The following is a 21,544-nucleotide window of genomic DNA, read 5'->3' as shown; positions in this document are numbered from 1 at the left end:
AGTACAAGACCATAAGCAATTTAAAATTGGAAACTCCTGGACAGCTTCAAAGATCTAAAATAATAAGGTTGCAGCAGAAAACAAAGGACTTGGCATTGCAAATATACCACAGGAAATATGTGAACTTTGATAATGCGTATTTGGCAGATTGGTGTTTACTCTCAGCTGTAGAAACATATGTTAACTAGAGGACAGCTTTAATTTACCATTGTCCAAAAATATCATGGATTAGAAGCAGTTGATTTCCCTTCAAAACAACAAAAAAATCAGACCTCACAAAACCTGCATCATATCTGTACGTCAAGCTAACACCAATTTTATCAAATACCTTTATGTGTTCCTGCCCTTTTTTAACCCTGAGAGAGCTGATATCAGTACCCAGCAATGAGGCTCATCAGGTTAAGCATCCTTCATTTCCAAATAGAGTTACTACTTGGAATTTGCAGCATCTCAAAGCAATAATTGGAAAGAGTGGGGAAAAAAATTAGTATTTTCCAACTGAGTAAAGCTATGGAGTGAATCACAGGTATATTTACATTGGCAGTAGAAACCATAATAAGTATTAGAAACTTTACCTGTCTCCCTTTAGGTCCTCTTTTTCCATGGAAGCCTGGAATGCCCTGAGAAAGAAATTATCCATCATAACCAGGTTTTTGTTTGTTTGTTTGTTTGTTTCTTCTTCTTCTTCTTCTTCCTCTTCATCAGTTTAAATTCAAGTACTTAAGGCTGACTTTTGATTGGAAAAGACAGCCTGAGAAGAGGCACAATTAAAAAACAATCAACCAAAACATAGTTTTATTGTGGGCATTGTGAGGCAACTGACAATTTCTTCAATGGAAAATAATCATGGGCCTCAGCAGTCCTAAGAACAATTCAAATAATAATTTGTTGTGACTTATTCATATAATTTCCTAAACCTCCATTTTGCTTTTAGGCAAACTCAAGTAGTTTGACCTTGTGCATTTTTCACATGCTTCCTTGAGCATTTTCATGCTTCCTTGATGTTCCATCATACCTACCCTTTCTCCTTCAGATCCTCTTTGTCCTGCCACCCCTGGAGGTCCAATGAAACCCTAAATAAATAAGAACAATTAATGATTACGGGATTGCTTTCCACCAGAACTGCTTATCCATCAGTGTTGGCAAACTGGATTAAAGATCTATGGATTAAACCCAGGCTTGTTTGAAATTACCACTGAAACTCAACTGACATCAACGTGACCAGGATTTACTCTCCAGCTAACAGCAAGAATAATTCCCTATTGTATAGGTACTGAATAACTTAACAAAGAAGTATGGACATAGTGTTCCAGTAATTTAGGCTTGTAGAGACTTAATTATAATACACAAAACATGAAAAAGCCTATGAAATTAGATTTCTCTCTGAAATGCAGCAGAGATGTTACTTATTTTCAACAACTTTGTCTGACTTTTCCAATATGCAAGCATACTAGAAAGTTTATCTTGTCGTAAGCAGAATGTCCTCCTTAAAGGGCGGTCACAGCATATTTCTCTCCCAGTTTTCTCTTAGGATGTCAGAAGCAGATACTCTTGTACAATTGTGTGGAGATAGAAACATGCTTTTGGAATTATTTATTTGGAGTGATTTATCAATAATAATAATAATAAAAAAAAAAAGTACAAGTGAAAATGCATTAAAAGATTCAAACCAAGATTGAAACAGTTAATAGTTAAGAAAACAAAAACCCCTTGTTTTCATCCATCTCTCTAGCTGTCTGAGTATAATGTAATTTTTAAATTTCTTTTCTTTTGTGCCACCTTCATGGCACGCTCATGTATCTCAGCAGACTACGCCATTTTTGTTGCAAGCTGTCTGTAGAGATTGTATAAAGAGCTTAGTCTTGAGACCTTACAGGTGTTCTTCCCTCAAATTACTTACAATGCTAAACACTGGTCATTTTTGCCTTGTGTCAGCAGACAATCAATAACTTTTCCGGAAGCAACTGCAATCAACTTAACGCCTCATTTAGAGGCACTGAGAGGAGAATGAGACAAAATGCAATTAGAATTTGAGCAAAAATAAAGTGAAGAAACAAAGAGATACAATCCCTGAGGGTGCGATATCTGTTGGCACTTGATCCTGACAAACTCATTTTTCCCGTCACTGTAATGAAAACTGACATCAAAATAAAAAAAAAAAAAAAAAACAGCAAAAAACCAACAAACCAGATTAGTATCTAAAAAGCTATTGTAGGTAAATGCTTTTAGTAATCTCATTTAAAAAAACAGGTAAGAACAAATCTACAGTAAGCTTTAATAGATGCATGAGAACACAGCAAACTACTCAGCAACCTGTAGAACACAAGGTCTTATACAATGTTTATGTGGCAAGAGTATTTCCCTTCATCAACTTCTGAAGCTATTGCAGATTGTAATTGCCAGATACATCCACCTTTTTGGTAGCTTCCATCGTGGAAGTAATGCTTCAGGCAGAAAATGTCCACTTCTCATTCTCAGCCCTCGCATCCCCACATTCATTATTGCTTTACTTTTCTTGCCCAAATGCATTCCGAATGAGAGGAAGAGCAATAACAGGAGATTACTCACCATAGCAAAAAATGTAATATTATTATTTTGAAATAAACACTCACTTTTTTCTCACTTGTGAATTGGGCATATAACTGTCAGGAGTGAGTACAACTCCTCAACCTTTATTGCATACATTGTGTGTGAAAAAAGACACACATACCAAAATGTTTGATATTCCTACTTACCCTTGCACCTTTAGGGCCTGGGTTACCTTCTGGTCCAGCTAAGCCCTATTAAAAAAAACAGATACGTGAGTTGTGATTTGTTTAAGTAAACAGATATGCTTTGTTTGAAAAATATATATATGTATTTGTCAACTATGTCAAAATGATCAGGACTGATGAGGATATTATCAACCGGTGTGCTGGGACCATGTTCAGAAAGGTCTCATTAATTCATAGCTGAATCTTAGTGCTTGAAGTTTCCTTTATATTACAATTATTTCTGCTTGGAATAAACTTTTTCCAGACTGATCTGGCTTTATGGCAACAAAATTTTACAGGGGTTTTCATAAGCTTTTACATTTGGACACAATTCAATTTATTTTCAAGCTAATGTCATAATAGTGTATGTAGTCCAAATGTTCTAAGTATTTTATGTAATTCAATACGAAACTGTTATCATCCATTACTATGTGAACTAATGTAATGGAATATTTAAATACACAGTCATCACTAACCTAACCCAATAAACCAATATTTGTCAATTTCACTCTTTAAGACAACATAAAAACACAAAGTTAGTAACTGAATTTGACTCACATATGTTTTTATAGGGAAAACAATGAATATTTCCTACTTTGTCTTATTTGTATTACTGGACTGAGGTATGCGTTACCTTACATTAAAAAATAATTCAGTATTTATGTATGTGCCTGTATTTATAAAAAGCTCTTTTATGGTTTGCTGGTTCTTCTTGTCAATTAACATATTTTTTCCCATCTTGTAAAATATTCTGTTTCCCTAAAAGGCTGAAGAAATAGTTTCAGCAATGGAGTAAATACACTAGGGCAAATCAGGAGGAACTATACAGCAATAGGCAGTCTCCTATTCCGTCTGAATTTAAAATGTGAAGTCAAAACACAGAACCCCCTGTGGTTCTGTGAGCTACAATATTAAGACATTAGATATAGTGATCTGTGTGCACTGGAAAGGTATAGCATTATGACTATAGCATAGGATGTGAGCCAATACGTAATATTCTTAGTGGTCTCAGAAGAGCTAGATGTGGTACTTTTGAAAAGAACAAATAAAAAGAACCAAACTACCAAGACATTAGCATAGTTACTGCACCTGCCTGCCAGGGTAACCAACTGCCCCAACATTGCCAGCCATTCCTGGAACTCCCTAAACAGAGAAGAAGGAAAAAAAAAAAAAGCAAAATAAAACAAAGACAAAAACAAGCAAACAAAGAAAAAACCAAAACCAAAACAAAAACAAACAAACAACAACAAAAAAAACAAACAGAAAACAAGCTTAATGTCAGGTTTAGAGTTGTACATTTCATTATATGTAAGTAACTCCATCAACATCAGTTATACATCCCTAAAAAAGCATTACAAGAGTAGTGTTAGCCTTTGTGGGAAAAAAAAAACAGTATACCACTTACTTTCATAACAAAAATATATACGCAACTTATGGAAGTAGTTGAGGAGGACTGTAGGAGACAGGTTCTTACAGTTGTAAGTAACTGCACTGGTCATAGCTATATATTAACAAATATGTGTTAAAACTTTCATTAAAGAAGAATGAAAGCCCTTATGAAGTCACCTTTACACCTTCTTCCTCCTGCACAGCTTACTGTTTTTTGAAAAAGATGCTTTCCTGCAATGATACCACATACTGTGGTTCTATCACAAGGACATGAGAAGCTCCACCTAGGTCTGCTCACTTAGCTTGCTTTTACGAAAGCCCAGTCCGTAATCTGGACAATATCCTAGTCTCAACTTTCCACCCACTGTCATATGCCAGTGTTACTATAGCAATAGGTCAGGACACCCTCTCTGAGCTCTTCACAGCTGATTTATGGGAAACAACAGCAACAGGAACCAGAACTCAAAAATGCAGAGACTTTCCCTGGAGGAAAGGCAATTCTGGGTAAGGGCCTGGTATCCTGATCTAGCTGCGGTGTCCCTGTTGTAGGCGAGTTGGACTAGATGGCCTTCATAGATCCCTTCCAACTCCAAGGATTCTATGATTCTATTAAAAACGGGTTGCTGTATGTTTTGTTTCAGTGTTCTGCCACCTGTTTTCAACTGGAAGCAATTAATCTTCTGACAGATGTTCTGCTGTGGAGCTAGTATTCACTGTCTTCTATTTTGGCTCAGAGGGAACTTACAAAAACGTGTATGAAAAAGCTCAAAATGTGGTGGAATTTTTGCATTTTCAGCCTCCTTTTAAAATTCTGCTACCAGCTATTCAAGGAGCTCAACAATTCACAAATTCAGAGGAATATCTACCTTTGCTTTAAAAGCTTCTAAAAACTATAGGCATGGTTAAGTGCTACAGATGACTACTGGTCTAACTTAACATCTTCTCCAGCCAAGTCTGAAAATGGCAGCACTAAGAACTACTTGCAAATCTAAATGCTTCCCCCAGAAATGCTTTCTGAAAGTCAGAGAATTTTCTAAGCAATAACAAAGGAAGACCTTCACAGCAGTAGTATGAAAACACTGAGGTATCACACAGTTGCACATTGCCAATTTTCACATTCTTGAATTGAACTGAACTTCAAAAGGAACTCATGCTTGACTGCTCAAATAGCAAGCAGAATTATTTTTCAATGCAGGTTGCACCTTTTTCCCTCCATGGAAACTGGTCTATTACTTTTCCCCACTAACTCCTTAAAGTTTGAGACACTATTGTCCTGCAGTTAACAATGAATTCTTCTCTCACTGCAACCATCTACTACAGCCATCACAGTAAAATGTCTTTGGGTCTATAACAAAAATCACCACTCACTGCAAAAATATTTATGGAAAGAGCATATTAATGTTATGCATGATACTTATGGGTTTTTTTTGTTTTTTTTTTTTTAATCTCTTTTCCAGTGTCTATCTTCTGTTATCGTTGTCATTTCCTTCTGATTGTTGCCCAGAAGGGAAATCGTGGTTCCACTTATTCTGCTGCTAGGTGCCTTGCTCTTGATAACACTACATATTCAGCAATTAGTTGCTGCAAAAAGGTTGCTTCTTGAACTACATGGAGGTGAGAAAAGGCACTGAATAAACACTTCATTTGCAACATACTAGAAGACTAAAAGTGCAATAAATTAGTAGACTGCTTGGGAGAATCTAAACAGTAGCTCTAAAATTTCACAATTTCTGCCAAGCTAGCATGGTAGTTGAAGATAAATAAGTTGGTCTTTTCTGTTTCATCTAGGCCATTCTTCACCACACTGATCATTATGCAATCTGAACCCTTAAGCAGTTGGTAATTTACACTGATTGCTTGTACTGAGTATTCATATTGAATTATGCATTTTTCCATCATGAAATGCTCATCTAAAGAGTACGGTCAACTGTGTTTTCTTTACTTACCTGCTCACCCCGTGGCCCTTGAAGTCCCATAAAACCTTTATGACCCTGCAGGTAGAGAAACAGACTATATAAATATAGTTAAAAAAACACAAACAGCCTTCTTCTTCCCACTCCAGTTTCCCATTATCAAGAAAAAAAAACACATTATCCAAACGTGTTTCATCCCAGACATCCTCAAGGAAGGAGTACCTTGCAGGACACAGTATTTCTTTTATAAAAAAATAACTTAGAATAAATTCTAGCCCTTACAGAATTCCTACCAGTGAAGAGAATAGCCTGCTTCTCATCCCAGAAATCTTTCTTGTGGTGCTGGAATCATGAAACTGTCAAACTTTAATCATTTCAACCATTATTTAGCTCTTAAAGGAAAATAAAGAACTAAAAATACACCTAGAACATTCTATCCACATCACTACACCTGAAATAGAAACCTTCTTGGTCTTTACACTCACCTAAGCAGACCCAAGCAAGCTGACCTGTAACAGTGCATGATCATGCATAGGCCAAGTATTTGTTCTGCACATTTCTTTCAGAGGTACTGGAAATAAACATGTTCCCAAAAACTGCAGCTTAAAACAAACAAACAAACAAAAAAAAAAAACAAAAAAACAGAATACTCCTTATTCTGCATAGAAATCTATCACAAAACTGGTTTTTAAGATGGTGATTGAATAGTAGGAGTGTCTTGGATGACATGGAAGATCTGGCTGTATTGGGCTACGACATTCTTAGCCAGTACAGCTTTAAAGTGACGCAACAGACCCACAATAAGGAATTCTGCAACTGATTTCAGAGAGACAGGCATCCTCACATTTTGGATAAGTTTCTGTTGAACCAAAAGTGTGCTGCTGTATTGAATTAGTCATTATATACAAGATTAAAGAGCAGAATAACTTCACTCAGTGATAATTTTAGGTAATAGAAGAAAACTACAAGTTAGGCAATTTTTCTGTTATAGGATTGTTTAAGTAATTTTGTTCCAAAAGAGAGATATTCCTTAAGAAACCCAAAGGCCACCTTTTCTCTAAACTCAAAGCAGGTGTCCTTTCATTTTGCTCATCACACATGGGATATTGCTGCTTTGCAAAGTTATAAGGCATTGTGGTTTCAATCCTGTCCTGTAACTTGACTCAAGTAATTTTGATATGTTATCTCACATCTGAGAAAGCAGCTCAGCACTGCTGTTGAAAAAAAAAAAAAAAAAAAAAAAGTTAAATCTGTAATTGATAACCTGGATAAACCTGTTAATCTGATTGTGGATTAACAAATTGCTATAAAATATTCTGATTTTGTAATCTGAGAGCAGAAATTCTTATCAAACTAATAAACAGAACTAAAGATGCCAGTGTAAGTCAGTAACACATCTAATTGTGTCTCAGAAGGCCATAAATTTTGTTAAATCCCCATTATGTATTTCATGAACGTTGCCAATTTCAGAATTTCATCCTCTTCTTCTGATTAAATGACCAAATGAAATAGGTGTTGCTGGAAGAAATATCTCAAAAATCAATAATTTCAGTTTTTCCCTTTCACAAGGGAAGTGATGCTATACATGCAGTCACTCACAGAAAAGTCTGTCACAATCTAGTTTTAAAGTGGGTGGGTTTAGCAGAAAAGACTGCTGCATGGAGAAATTCAAAAGAAGGAAGACAAGGAACTATGGGATGAAGAAGGGCTGACCTGTGTGCATCTGTCTATGCCAAAGCATCTTCTGCCTGAGGAAAATTGCAGTGAACGCTTATTTTAGAGTACACATTCTTATTCAGAGTTAGCACAGTCTTAATTCACTTAAAGTCATTTAAGTGTTTGAAAATGAAGCTAAGGGCCCAGAGTAAGTGATATCTGCACACAGGAGAACATCCTTATGCTGATAAATCTCCACCCCAGTTACCCAGCTGTCAGAGGCAACTACCTGCCTGTCTGCAGAGGTAAAGCAGGCCCTTCTTGTCGAGGGAAGAGAATGAGGGGATTTCCATCCTTGTGAAGTCTCTGGACTACTATAAAGAAAGCTTTTCAAGGGCTGATTTTAAGATTACACTGTCAGAGATGGCTCAAGATAAGATTTGTGCTCTGGAAACAGTATTCTCTGCAAATTAACTCTGAAGTTTCCAGCCACCATTTCTCTGCTTCGAAGATGCCTGAAAATCAAGCTCTCAAAACACTCACAAGCATGCAATTCTCTGTGCTTATTCTAGAACACATTCAGAACACAGCAACAAAATCCTTATCCTGTACAGAGCAAAGCTTGGTTTTGCAGCTTGTGTTACAGGAAAGAGAAATGTCATGTTTACATGCAGACACAAAGATACGTACTCTGACACATGCTGTGTAATGAAAAAGGTCTATCAAAATTATCTGTTCACAAAGTCCTGGTTGTTAACATACTTTTGTTTTACTATCTCACAACAAAAACAAACAAAAAACTATAGTCTCAGCTTCACAGAAAGAAATACACCAATTTCTAGTTATAATCCAAAGCAGCAGTTTATCTACATTTTCGTAATGCACTGAGGACTTTAAAAACTTTTATTTTTTATAAAATGAATCTTTTTAAGAAACACTTCTAACATGATCTACTGAACTTATTCAGAAAAGAACCAGAAGCATACAGCTTCTCAAAAATTACTCAGGTCAAAGAAGTGAAAAGAATATACAACTTTGCCTCAAATTTCCACAACGTATTTTTGTATAAGCTCCAAAAAACATTGGGCAAAGTCCAGAAGCAGAAAAATTTTGAGTAGAAAGTTTGTTAAACAGAACATAATCCACAGGCACAGCCGAGGCAGTCCTGTCCAGCGGAGGGCAGCAGGCATTGCGGTACATCCAGAGCAGCTCCATGGCCACCATTACCGCAGGTAGGAATGGATACCGCGTTTGCAGAACAAAAAGCAAACCCTGGACTTCATTGTTTCTGGAAGACGGTAACAAAAATCAGTACGAAAAAAGTAATTTTCATGAAAATAGCACAAACTTGCATTACATCATTAAAAGAAAGTCCGGAAGTATGGTAGACTCATTTGCTATCAATTACTTTTAAGAAACTGCTTAAGTCAACATGAGCCATCTTCGAAAAAATCAAACAATTTTTGACACTATTAATTCTCATTAAGATTTTCTTGTATTCCTTTTTTAAGTGGAAGAGAAAATTGATCAGAAATAAGTTATTTGCTCAACACTACGTCAATTACCATTAACACTGAGCTACAGAACAAAAATGGAAGTACTTGTTTTTATTCTGCAGTTTATTCTTGTATCTAGATGACTTCACAGCTATTTCTACTTACATTCCTTTGAAAATGATTTCCAAGATCACAATAAACTGACAGAAAATTACCAGGATGACAGCATGTTTACCCATTTATATATATTGAAAAGTGATGCAACTAATTCTGAATTTGTCATTAAAATATTAAGCATGAAATACTTTTATTGTTTACAGGTTCAGTGCTGTTCAAAACCTGGTGCTCTTGCAATGCGGGTCAGGCAGAAGTTAAACATGGTTCTGATTAGTGTCTGACGTTTACAACATGCAAACAGAGCATAAAGTTTCCAGTGATCAAGTGATCCCAGTTCTTCACTGAGTCTCTACCCTCAGATAAGGAGTGAATTCTTGTGGCAGGAAGAGAGCATGATGGCCATGAGATTTTCATTTCCTTGCCCCTAAATATCAGTCTCGTAATCCAAAACAAGTGACTGCTTCCCACATAAAGAGCTTTAAAACAAAAACTACTTTGTTTTCTAACCATAAACCTGATGAAAGAAGAAAGCATAATACTTAGGGAATCTCAAGGCTGCCCAAGTTCAAGTGAGTAACAAAATCTATCAATGTCCAGACTTATTGGGTAGGTCTCACAAGGGGGGATGCAAATTCTTGTTGCAGCTACATGTTTGCCCAATTCAAGAAATGAGACCACATGTGTTTGGCTAAGTAAGTTTCCACACTCCTCCTGGCATTACTTCAGTGACAGCTTCCTTTTCTGGTCACACATTAATTGTTTCTGTCAATTCTAGAAATGAATTAGTAGGTGGTATATACATATATTTTTTATTCTCAAGACAATGTCAAATGAAGATGTCTTATAACACTGAACACGAGTTTTGTTGCAAAACCATTTCATCTTTAATTCATGAACAAGCAAGCCTTTAAGTAATACTTCTCCTTTATATGTCAAGGTAAGACCGTGAATACCAGAGCCCATCTTTCTAACAATTTATTCCATCCTTTTGATGGACACTTTACACCTGCCTTTAATATTACATACTACTAAATTCCACTATTTTATCTGTTTTCCATTTCACTTTCCATACACTTGCAAAGCAGAAATGTCTTATTAAAATACAGTATATAACAACACTTTTTCTCCAGCTTTGTTGCTCATTTTTGCCAGTTCGTCTATAATACAGCCTAACTAGAGCAGCCTACTAGACATGCCAGATATTCTCTCCTTCCACATAAACTGCATTTACTCCCTCTTTTTTTTATTTTTATTTTTTAAGATTGTCTCATTTTCTCTAGTGACATCATTCCATTTCCTTTTCCAAAACTCTGTTTGCTTTCTGCCTTCATGTATGCATAGGACTGCTGTAATTTTTATGCTTTTATTAATGCAAAATATTGTATATGACTTTTTCACACCAAAAAAATCCAATAGCACCCAAAATTGGAACTTATTTCACTAGGCTTCTATTTAGCAATTTAGGCAAATGTTTGGAAAAGTGGTAAAATAATGCAGAGGTACTACCAGCAGAAGAACACATGATCCCACAGAGTTTTTTGTATACTGCAAAGTACACAAGGTAACACACTGAAAAATGAATACAATCAATCTTAAAATGGCTGTAACTTGGAGGCAAACCTATACAACCAGAAGGGGCATGCCATGCCTGCCACAATTTGTTTGCTTAGTATTTGAGAGAAAGTTTTGCACTGATGGACTTCTGACCTTATATATTTGACAGTACCAGTAGTAAGCAAAGCTCATATACTTTCTATTCTTTCTTCTTTCTGGCTGTAGCATTGAGCCAGAAGGGGCTATGTGAAATAGGAAACAGGAACTTACCTTCTGGCCTTTCATCCCTGGTGGTCCTGAAAAGCCTATTGGGCCTGGATCACCCTGTACAACAACAGTTAGAATCAATGTTGCATTGGACCACAACAGCACTGGGCTACCAACATGTAGCAAGCCATATCTTCTCTCCAACATTTGGTACAAAAAAATATGATGATTATTATTATTTTTAAATTGGGCACAGGTTATTTTTTCTTAAATTAAAAAAACTTGAGAAGGATATATTTCCTGAAGTGCTGCCAACCGGTAACAGGGCTTAATTTAAGAACTCAAAACAGTGAGAACTATAAAAATGCCTAATCTGATACTTGTTGATTACAGATGCATGCTATACATATTTAGGCATAGCTCATACTTGTATGTGGGTGAGATTTAGACTGTTCAATACTATATCCATGGCAGTTTGGGTTCCTGCCAATGAATATATCTTGAGTTTCAAGGGGACAGGTATAGCCCATGACACTGGTTAAGCTGCCAGAAGTACAAGCTGGCTAGCTTAAAATAATGTTGCAATTTCTGCAAATGCAGCATTAAGTTTCTTATCAGTGCAACAATTGAAATATTTCTGAATTCTGCTCAGTAGTTCTTTAACACTAAAAATACATATTTAAGAATGTTAGGGTTTGATAAAAACAAATGTTAATTAATTAATTGCATATTTTACATATGCAACAGCAGTTAGTAAACAAGTTATTAGCTAATGATTGACTCATTGTGGATAGACCAAGTTCTGGACTTCTATCTCTTTTTACTCAGCATAAACATTCCATAATTGAGCTACCAGCAAATACTCCTAATAAAATTTTGCATAAATACAAGTGATTCTAAGAATGGAAACACATTAGAATGCCAGTAAATGTTTAGCATTATCACTTTCATTTAAAATTTTCACATGTAAGCATCAGTAGATTTGTTATATAAAAATAGTCACAAGCTAAAAGCCCACAATTTCTATGAAGAATCAAACAAAGTATCTATATATTTTATATATGTATATAACTATTGTGCAGACAGTGAACAACTGCTAACTTGGCTACAGAAGTTTACAAGGATCTAGGTGAAAAAGTATCAAATGTGAGGGCAAATCTTAGCATCAAGAGTCTAACTACAATGAAAACTGACTAACTGCAATATCGTAAAGAATGATGAGTGCATTTGTCAGATTTTGTCTGTCTGTACTAATGCACAGTACTAAAGAAAACAGGAATCAGTACTTTGTCATTCCCCCAAATAAAATAAAATAAATAATTATGTTTCATCTTTGGGTAGTATTTCCTGTTTACCTGTGGTTCATTACATAACCTGTATCTCCACTGATCAGTCTCTCAGAAGAGTCAAAACACATCAGAAGTACATTGCACACAAAGCATTGCCTTGTTTAATGGTCACACGAGTTGTAACAAGGCTTCAACATTTTTCAGTAATTAAGTAAGTGTTACCTTTTCTCCACGTTTTGCCTGTCCTGGGGAGAACCCTGGGTCCCCTTTAGGGCCCTATTGCAGAGAAATTAAGCTTATTAATATCAACAGGGAAGAGACTTTTTAAATTATATATGTGGAAGCATATGGTAGCAAGAGAAAGGGAAATACATATACACTATCTGTATCAGCAAAAAAGTTACCAGACAAAAAACTGCAGTGAATCATGGCAAAATGCAATAAATCACACTAAAAGGAGATCTGTTTTCTAAATTCCATGTCACAACATTCGATTACAAGTTTTCATTTACAAATTGTCTAGGGATACAGATATGTCAGTGTGCATGTATTCACAATTATAACTGAATATAAATGCTGTTTCATACTTTACTAAATAAAATTTCCGTATATCAAACTAACACAAAATGAATATCAGCAGAGAATGCTGCTATCCCAATTTCCAATGCAACTATATTTTCAACTCCTTTGCATAGTTGGCCTGTTTGTTACTGTTCACTTGTACCAAAAGCTTAGCTTTCCTTATCACAGACTGGCACATCCCAACAAGGCTATGTAATTATATCATTTATCCATTTATCTATTATCATATCCATTATAGTGATTGCTAAGTTTTTATCTCTGTCCCAAATCTCTAGCTCTCCCAACGAGCCGCTTTCAGCAACCACTTTTATTCTCATAGGCATCCCCAGGAGACTATCCATGAGATTAATACATTCCTACACCAACACTTGGAAAAGGTTCTTCTGAAGCACAACCTCTAAGCAGAACACGTAGAGTTAAACTGGAGTGTCAGGCCACAAAGAACACAGTTCTTCAGCATGGTAAGAGATATCTGAGTATTTTTCAGCAATTTGTTTGCATTTTGGAAGGCAAATTATTACATTCCTTGAACAAATCCAGTTCGTCTTCTGCTTCCATTTTCCAATGCTGGCACATTAAACTAAGAGTGGAAATAAAATTGTGATCAGCTCTCGACTAGTTAAAATAATAATGAAAAAAATAAACTGAAAACCTGCCCATTCTTATGCACCAGTTGTGCATGAACACTTAGCCACAGATTAAGATGCAAAGATAAAAATAAAGCACATTGTTATTTAATATATGTAACATTACAGTGCAGTTAGAATGGTGCTGAAATCTACAAGACAGATTTTCTTGAACTAATCCTTTTTCCAGAGAGCCAGAAATGCAGCCAAGCTTTATGAATACTTTTTAATTACTTTAACATCCCTACCAATCATTTACCAGGAATTAAATGCTGAGGATGCTCAGCTATTGGTGGGAACTGTTTGCATGTGTTCAGGGATGGAATCTGGTACTCTGAGGAAATCAACTGAAACACTGAGAAGGATATGAACTAACATCGTTCCATGCCTCAAACAAGTGCATAAGGCTGCTTCAACACAAAAGGGAAAAATGCATGAATTTCAAAGCTGCATTAAGTCAGTGACAGAATACTGTTGCAACTTATCTACATGTTTTGAGATCCAAAGTGTGTTTAATTTTAGCTTATGTAGTCTGTGTAGGTCAGATGGATGCTCATAGTCAATCCATGCTGAGCACCTAGGTAGCTTCTACTTAAAGTTTCAGAAGGCACTTGTACTGAAAGGATAATTTATAACCTAACAAATTAAGAAGAGTGTTACCCACCTACTGAAATGTGTGTATGTATAGATACATAGGTATATATTTATATATATAATACATAGGTATATATTTATATATATTATACACAGGTTTATATTTATATATGTGTGTACACACAAATATACACATACATATATGTATAAATACACATGCATATGCACATACATTTCTATTCTTAAATTCATGGATATGGCTACAGAGTCATTAAGGGTTATGACCCAATGGAGTGGGAAAATACATTATTAAACAAATCCTAGGAATCACTGGTTATAATCGCCCTAATAATCTGCATTATTATAGAGCCAGCACAGATAATGTAACAAAATATAAAAGCAGATACTAACTAAAGAGCACATACCAGATAGAGTTACTCAGTTTTACACAGTGTTTAACACTGAAAGCTTTATTAAATTTCTTTTTATGTCCTCAAGCACTTTTTAACACCTGCCATGACAAGTCAGATTTCTGCCACAAGGAATTGCACTAAAACAAATCAAGGTTGCTGCTGTTTTTTCCTAACTTATCTATCAAATTGTTCAAACTAAATATGAGTCGAAGGCATTCTGCAATTACACAAATCTGTCAAGTCTATTTAAAGGGGCATTACGTGACACAGATTTGAAGGGTTTTCTGAGCTTCCAGGTCTAGTATTTTTTTGCTGCAGATTGAAGTATCATATCAAGAGTGAACGTCTGAAATATCAGAGTATTTAAATATGAAAGACTGGGCACCAACAGAAAAAGGACTTAATAGAGAATGATTCAATTTCCTTTTTCTGTTGTTATTCTTAATCAAGGCAAAAGGTTGCATCAATTAAATGTTTATTCTCCCTTAAATTCCAGTTTATCTAAGAGGCTAGGCTGATTTACATGAACTCTTTTGGGAAGCACAGACTACTTGTTTCCAAGTCACCATCCTGCACAGTTTCCTTATTCCTGGATAAACTGCTATTTTGTTTTGATTTTAAGTTCTGTTTGATTGATTATATTTAATTAAAAATTGCTTATGTTAACAGCCTCCATCTATACTGAAGACAACCTATTGCTTCTATTACAGGAAGTGATTCTATGGCTTCCAAAAAGCCACTAAGAAGTTCACTTATTTACATGGAAACATGGATAAATTAACTCACCTTTGGACCCGGCAATCCTGGCAAACCTGGATTACCATGTGGTCCTGGAATACCCTATAGAAACAAAGAGAAGGGGATTATTCAGCAATTCACTAAACTTCTCATTTGCTCAGCAAATCATTTTACTGCATTACTGTTGCTTGTAGAAGTAGTGGTTGAGACTTTCAAGAGATTCTCAAGAAATGAGCACAGCCTCCTAACAGTCTAAAGTGAAGCATTCCCAAACCTTAGCAGTTACTCAGCATGTAGCTCTGCAGCTGCACAACTTGGAGGCACTGGATTAACACAGAGAAATCATATGGAGGCACTCAACTATCATTTACAAAATAAGAAACTGGAATAGTGTTCACTGACTGAACGGAGGACGTAAAACAGAGTATTCCACCTTCTCAAAACAAATCATTACAGATAGAAACCTTTCAGATTCTCTCATAGCCAGTGTAAAAAATGGACTTGTTGCCAGAACAGTTTAACAGAAACCATTCCAGGAATAGAATGGCTAACCAGAACTGTGTCTACCTGGTAGCTGAAACACTACCCAGGATAAATGTCCATTCTTGCAATACGCTAAGTAATCCTCAATCATGATAAAGTGTACATTAGGGAAAATATTTCTGCAGTGGCTGTCAGCAGCTATTCTTCTTCCAAACACTGAAGGACCAAACCGGTGAAAAGCTAACCCTGGTAAGTAAGCAGCAAAGCTCTTCCTGGATCCACTACGGCCAAAATTTCACACAAACTGAAAAGAAGATTCTGTTTCAGCTCTCTCAAACTCAGTGCTCTTACAAAAGATAAATTCAGCATTACTCTTTCCTTCACTGTGGCAACACGGAGCTGCGAAGGCATCCTGGTGAAATGGGAGGCACTGAGGGAATTTGGCCTCCTTGCTGGTTAATTCTGAATTTCCTGAAAGTTTATTCTGGAGAAACTTGGAACAAGCCAAGAAACAAACATGAAACTCAAAACCGTGTGTCAGATGCAGACTTAGTTCTATCACAGAAAAAGATATTTTAATGGAAATCTATAATCATTAATCAGGCACTGGTAGCGTCCAACCCACATTAACCTATATCAGGACTGGGCTTGGAGGCGGCCCAGACACTGCCACTCTGCACTTCATTGCTCCCCTGTGACACCTCCAGTCACACTTTCAGACCACAAAGGGCAGCTCACACAGTGGTAGACAGAAGTCACAGATCAGATTGGTAAATGAGGAAATGAACTTTGCATCACCAGGGTTTTACATGTTTTTTGTCTCTGCATTAACTCTACTTGCAGTATTAAGCAGATCTCTGGCATTTAAAAAATATATTAATTGCTTAAAATACTTTCTCAGCTCTTGAATGCATTTTAAACTCTGTTTGTGTCATAAATGCTGATAAATATTCACCTTCATCGTTTCCTTACCCCTCCAGGCACCTTATACAACACTATAAGACATGTTTTCTGACATAGATCTTTATATTGAAAACTACAAGCTACGCTGTACAAACCACCAGCTTTTCTTTAGCAGGACAATATGGAAACAAAACAAAACAAGAAAATTAAGTGAAGAAGACATGGATTTGAAAAAATTGTTTTCATTTTATACTTTTAAATGTATTTCATCCAGTCCCTCTTCACCAGCCACCCTGAAGTACCAGATCAGTTCCTGTCCCTTGGAGGGCTGCACTTTCCTAGCCAGCCACACCAGGTTTTGATAGCCAGCAAAGAACAAAATGTTGAATGCAACATGGAGTGACAGCTTGTTTAAATGTGCCTCAAAGGCTGACTCAACACTACTCCCACACATCTGCTGGGATTTTTGTATAATCTGCTCCCTTGCTTCCTGCTTGCCATTTGGCTAGCTGAGTGCGTTCCAGCCGCAGCCACTTACATCCCCAAATACCACAGCCCAGCAAATCCTTACATTACCTATCACATCTTTTGTCAAGCTGCTGTAACACAAGAGTCTAAAATAGATTATTGGGAAAAATTTTTGTCTTGTAATGGCTGACTTTGTATCCATCGCCTGCTTGTCTGCACAGTGATACGCATCACTCACTCCTCATTCCAAAACCAAATAACTTGACCCTAGTTGCAGATGGGGACAGCATGGAAAATACCAAAAAGTTAATATTGCAAGCAATAAAAGATAGGCATGAATGTCAGTGCCCCGTGTGTATGCGCCCCTACACAGAATTAACTGCACTGGAAGCTCACAGCAGAAGAAAAAGTTACTTTGCCATATGTGCAAATCATACATTCTCATAATTAATAGGCACACAAATGAAGTTGAAAAAAACAAATGCCAACTCCAGCTTAATTATAGTGACCTGTGCAGAGCTACACAAGGACATAGCTGTTTTACTCACCCGAGGACCTCTTTTTCCTGATGGACCAGGTAGACCTGGAGGACCTGGAGGACCCTGGTGATAGAAAAATCAAAACAATTGAGGCTAAAAAACCAACACAAGAACAACATCACAAGTTTGAATAACACTGATACTTCTACCTGATGATTTCCTGCTTGTGGAAGCCTTTGCTGCTTGAAAAATGACTCTTAAGCTACAAGCACATGTGTTTTAATTTTGCTCAATATCAGGTGTTTATAAATCATTTTTTGGTGTGAGGAATTGGAGCTAACAATCTAGATTAACACAAATACACTTAAAAATTTACAGTGGAAGAGCAGCTCATCTCAAGAATTAGAAACCAGTTCAGCGTATTTCAAAACAAAGAGCAGAATAAAGTATTTTTAATAAATATGGAGACATGCCTAACATTTTATGAAAGTCAGACAACTTATTATGACAAATGAGATAGCACTGCACAGAAAAAACAGACATGAATAGAAGAGACAGTAAGTATGCATAAATGATAGTTCAGTTTCACCAGTTGTGAGGTCAGGATAAGAATAACTGGCAGTGTGCCCATTCTCTGTTTCACTTGCAAATAAACCATATCATTCACTTAAAAAGAAACAAAAACACAGATTCTTCTATTTTTGTGAATGCATTCCTAAATAGATAGTTTATAACCATATGTATGTTTTGCAAATAGGTCAGATTAACAGCAAATCTAAGAATATGAGATAATGTGTCACCATTTGGATAGCGGTTTTGATCATAGAAATCTTTCCTTTTCTCTGTGCTCACTTCCAAAACCCCAGGATCTACTTCATCGTAAACTAATATGAATATGAGTGAGACGCAGAACAAGTTTTGCACCAATTTATATTAGATTCTATCTACCACATTTAAGTGCTGAAGAGGCATGGGCTATAATTAAAAATGAATTCATCTCCCAGCTGCATGCCAGTCTGAGTCCCAACAAACAAACACTCCTACTGCAAGGGAAAGCAGGCATCAAGACAGAAGGAGGGCAACTCATGATAGCAGGAAGGAATCCTTCCTTGTTCTTGTTCCTTTTCCCCCACATCCTCACATTCTTGTGTCTGCAGGTGCTGCATACCACCAGCTGAGAGGATAGACAGAGCCTTTTGAATATCATGCATCTCATCACCAAAGAACATTACTAAAAGCTGGCTGGCATACGAGGGAAAAGCAGAAGGGCAACAGTGATGGAGAGGAGGGAGGGAAAGGGAGTAAAAAGGGTAGAGGAAAAGAAAAAAAAAAAAAAAAAAAAAAAAAAAAAAACAGGAAAAGAGAATCTCTAGCACCTTTTGGGGTTCTGTTAGCAACAAATAAAAGACTTTTTAGGACAAAAGCTATATTTTTAAAAAACCTTAACAATTTTTTTTTTTAGGGAAGTGATATTTCTTTTTGTTTAGAAAAGACATATTGGCAGAGAAGACAGTGCTGATCGCAAATTTTCAGTGGCCAAGCCAGTTACCTTTATTTGGCTAAAATACAGACTACTTCACACAATTCTGGAAAAGAAACAACTGTTATTCTGAGGAAAAACAAAAACAAAAAAAAATCCTTTCCTCTCCAATTGGTCATAGTAATCTTCAAAGACCAATATTATAACTGGACAAAACTGAAGTGATACAATCTTGCACAGTCAAAGACTGAGAGTTTCAGTATTATGGACTCACGAAGATGCCACCCTACTCAGTTACAAAACACACTGGTACCCCTGAATAGTTACAGCTCTACTAGTTAAACCAACCAGGAACACAGTGGAAATTTTAAACTGCAAGATTGAAGTCTTTGTTCATATAAGTCTAGCTGAATTCTGGAACCTCCCAGTTTCAAAACCTATAGAATCAGGAAACATCAGGTTTAGGAGCAAGGCTCTGCAACACAGATTATCCTGAAAATAAATAATAGCCTTTTTTTGCCCCCTTTTTTTTTTTTCTTTTTTTTTTTTTTTTTTTGTTTTTTTTTTTTTTTTTTTTTTTTCTGGGCTGGTATATACACAGAGACAGTGAAACTGGGCTTGGGCAGAGAAAGCAGACATCTGGATTCTCTGAAGTGCTGTGCACTGGCAGTTGTCCCTGGGTGCCATCTGCCAGAAAGTTCAGTTGGCAATCAAAGTGAAAACAATGTCTTACACAACCTAGAAGACATTTTACAAGCTGTTTCCCCAAAGTTAGTATCATGAACATGATAGCTGTTTAAGGAGAACTATGGGTATGCAAGTACAGTGCAGAAAATGACTTTCATTGTGTCAGTCAAGCAGACAGACATGGAAAGCTCTTGGCCAGGTGTTCTTGTCAGGGGAGTTCCAAAAACTTGAGCTTCCACCCAGCTGGAATACTAAGTGAAGAGATGGACTTCGTGTAGAAAATTATAATGGGGCTACCAAGGGAGATGTTACATTTTCCATAAAAATAGTTTTAACCAGTGCATGTTCTTTTGTGGGAAAATGTTCTCTAACTCTTTTTCAGATCCTTTCTACACTTCCTTAACAAAAATTAGCAATCAAAGCCCACCATCTTCATGGCGGGAAAATGAACGTATATTAATTGGCATCCCTCACCTTTGCTGATAAATTACTGAATGACAGCAGCAAGAATATTCTTTCCTACGTGGCTCCTTTCTTGTTTTGCCCCTTCCCCCCCCCCCCCCTTTTTTTTTTTTAAGGAACATCTGCTCTTTTTGCAAAAAAATTACTTCATGATTACCTAATTCATGAGTTATTCATTATCTCTCTCCATCAGAACCTCAAAAGGAAGCAAATCTAATGGAGGAGAAACTTTCTTCAACAAGGTATGAAAACTAAGTCCATTCTCACAATTAAGTCCTCAGAGAACCCAAGAAAAAGCAGTAAAAATTTTGAATTGTGTGGCCAGGGATGAATAATGCGTTCCCAAGGATTTCTAAAACCAAGTCAGCTGTTGTAATTTAAGTCTCTTAACAACAATTAATGGTTAGATCAAGTTAATTCAACAGTCTCTCAAGACTTGGATTCTTCCTGCAATCCCTCCTTCATCTTCAAGATTTCATTTTAAATGTTTTCTTCTGTAGAAAGATTACTTTCTCTACAGAAAGCCCACTTGACTCTCCACCTCTGCACATGGACTAGTAAGCCAGATCACTGATTGAGGTTATAGAACTCTCCTAAAATAACTTAGAAAATAAACAGTGGGAAACGCTTCAGTGACCTTACTCTATCCTACACAAAGGGTGTCCCAATTGCCTTGTGTCTAGATTTTCAACCATTCTGGAGAATAACAGCTGAAGAACTGCAATTAATCACTTCTCAATTTTGGATGCTGGGCTTTTTTTTTTTTTTTTAAGCAACAACAAGCATTTTAAATTTGCCCCATGCCAGAGACAATAGAATCATAGAATCATGATAGGAAGCATTGCAGAAGAAAATTTCCACACAGGTAGATTCTGATCCTGTCCTTTATGTCACACGTAAATTTTCCCACTATTTCTTCCCATTCTTTCTGCAAATCTGTGAACTGTCTTTATTAAGTCTTCCTTTCATGAACTGTAATGCTTGTCTTCATTTAAATTATTAAACCTGTTGTGTTATTTTAACTTCTGCTCAGAATTGTATTTTCAACAGCAGACACTGCTAATGCACTCTTCTGCAACCTTTCTATCTGCCAAATTGTTTTCGTTGTTGTTGTTTTTATTCTGGGGTGTTTGTTTTTTTTTTTTTTAATTTAAGAAAAAGGCTCAGCACCCAAAATTGAGGACTTTTCTTCAAACTGCTGCCTCAGAAGTCAAACCAGTAGAAAAAATTACCAGTCTCCAGTATTTGAGACTCC

The 21,544-nt window shown here is 36.4% G+C and overlaps 1 protein-coding gene across 2 annotated transcripts in view; it reads right to left on the bottom strand.

Annotated features, from left to right (window-relative positions):
* The window catches only part of COL24A1 (collagen type XXIV alpha 1 chain), a 147,868-nt gene that overhangs the window by 81,126 nt on the left and 45,198 nt on the right, over positions 1-21,544 (bottom strand). For both annotated transcript variants that reach the window (XM_042872986.1, XM_042872985.1), the window contains exons 4-12: positions 17,730-17,783; positions 15,376-15,429; positions 12,597-12,650; positions 11,149-11,202; positions 6,089-6,133; positions 3,843-3,896; positions 2,736-2,780; positions 1,020-1,073; positions 576-620 (exon numbers count right to left, since the gene is read on the bottom strand). In XM_042872986.1, the coding sequence (XP_042728920.1) occupies positions 576-620; positions 1,020-1,073; positions 2,736-2,780; positions 3,843-3,896; positions 6,089-6,133; positions 11,149-11,202; positions 12,597-12,650; positions 15,376-15,429; positions 17,730-17,783 (459 nt within the window). The remainder of the gene's footprint in view (positions 1-575; positions 621-1,019; positions 1,074-2,735; positions 2,781-3,842; positions 3,897-6,088; positions 6,134-11,148; positions 11,203-12,596; positions 12,651-15,375; positions 15,430-17,729; positions 17,784-21,544) is intronic.

This window comes from Lagopus leucura, unplaced genomic scaffold, assembly GCF_019238085.1.
Source record: "Lagopus leucura isolate 7727_CA_CO unplaced genomic scaffold, USGS_WTPT01 Super-Scaffold_100009, whole genome shotgun sequence".
NCBI lineage: Eukaryota > Metazoa > Chordata > Aves > Galliformes > Phasianidae > Lagopus > Lagopus leucura.
Note: the sequence above shows the minus strand (reverse complement) of the source record. Positions and strands in the feature narration are given on the sequence as shown.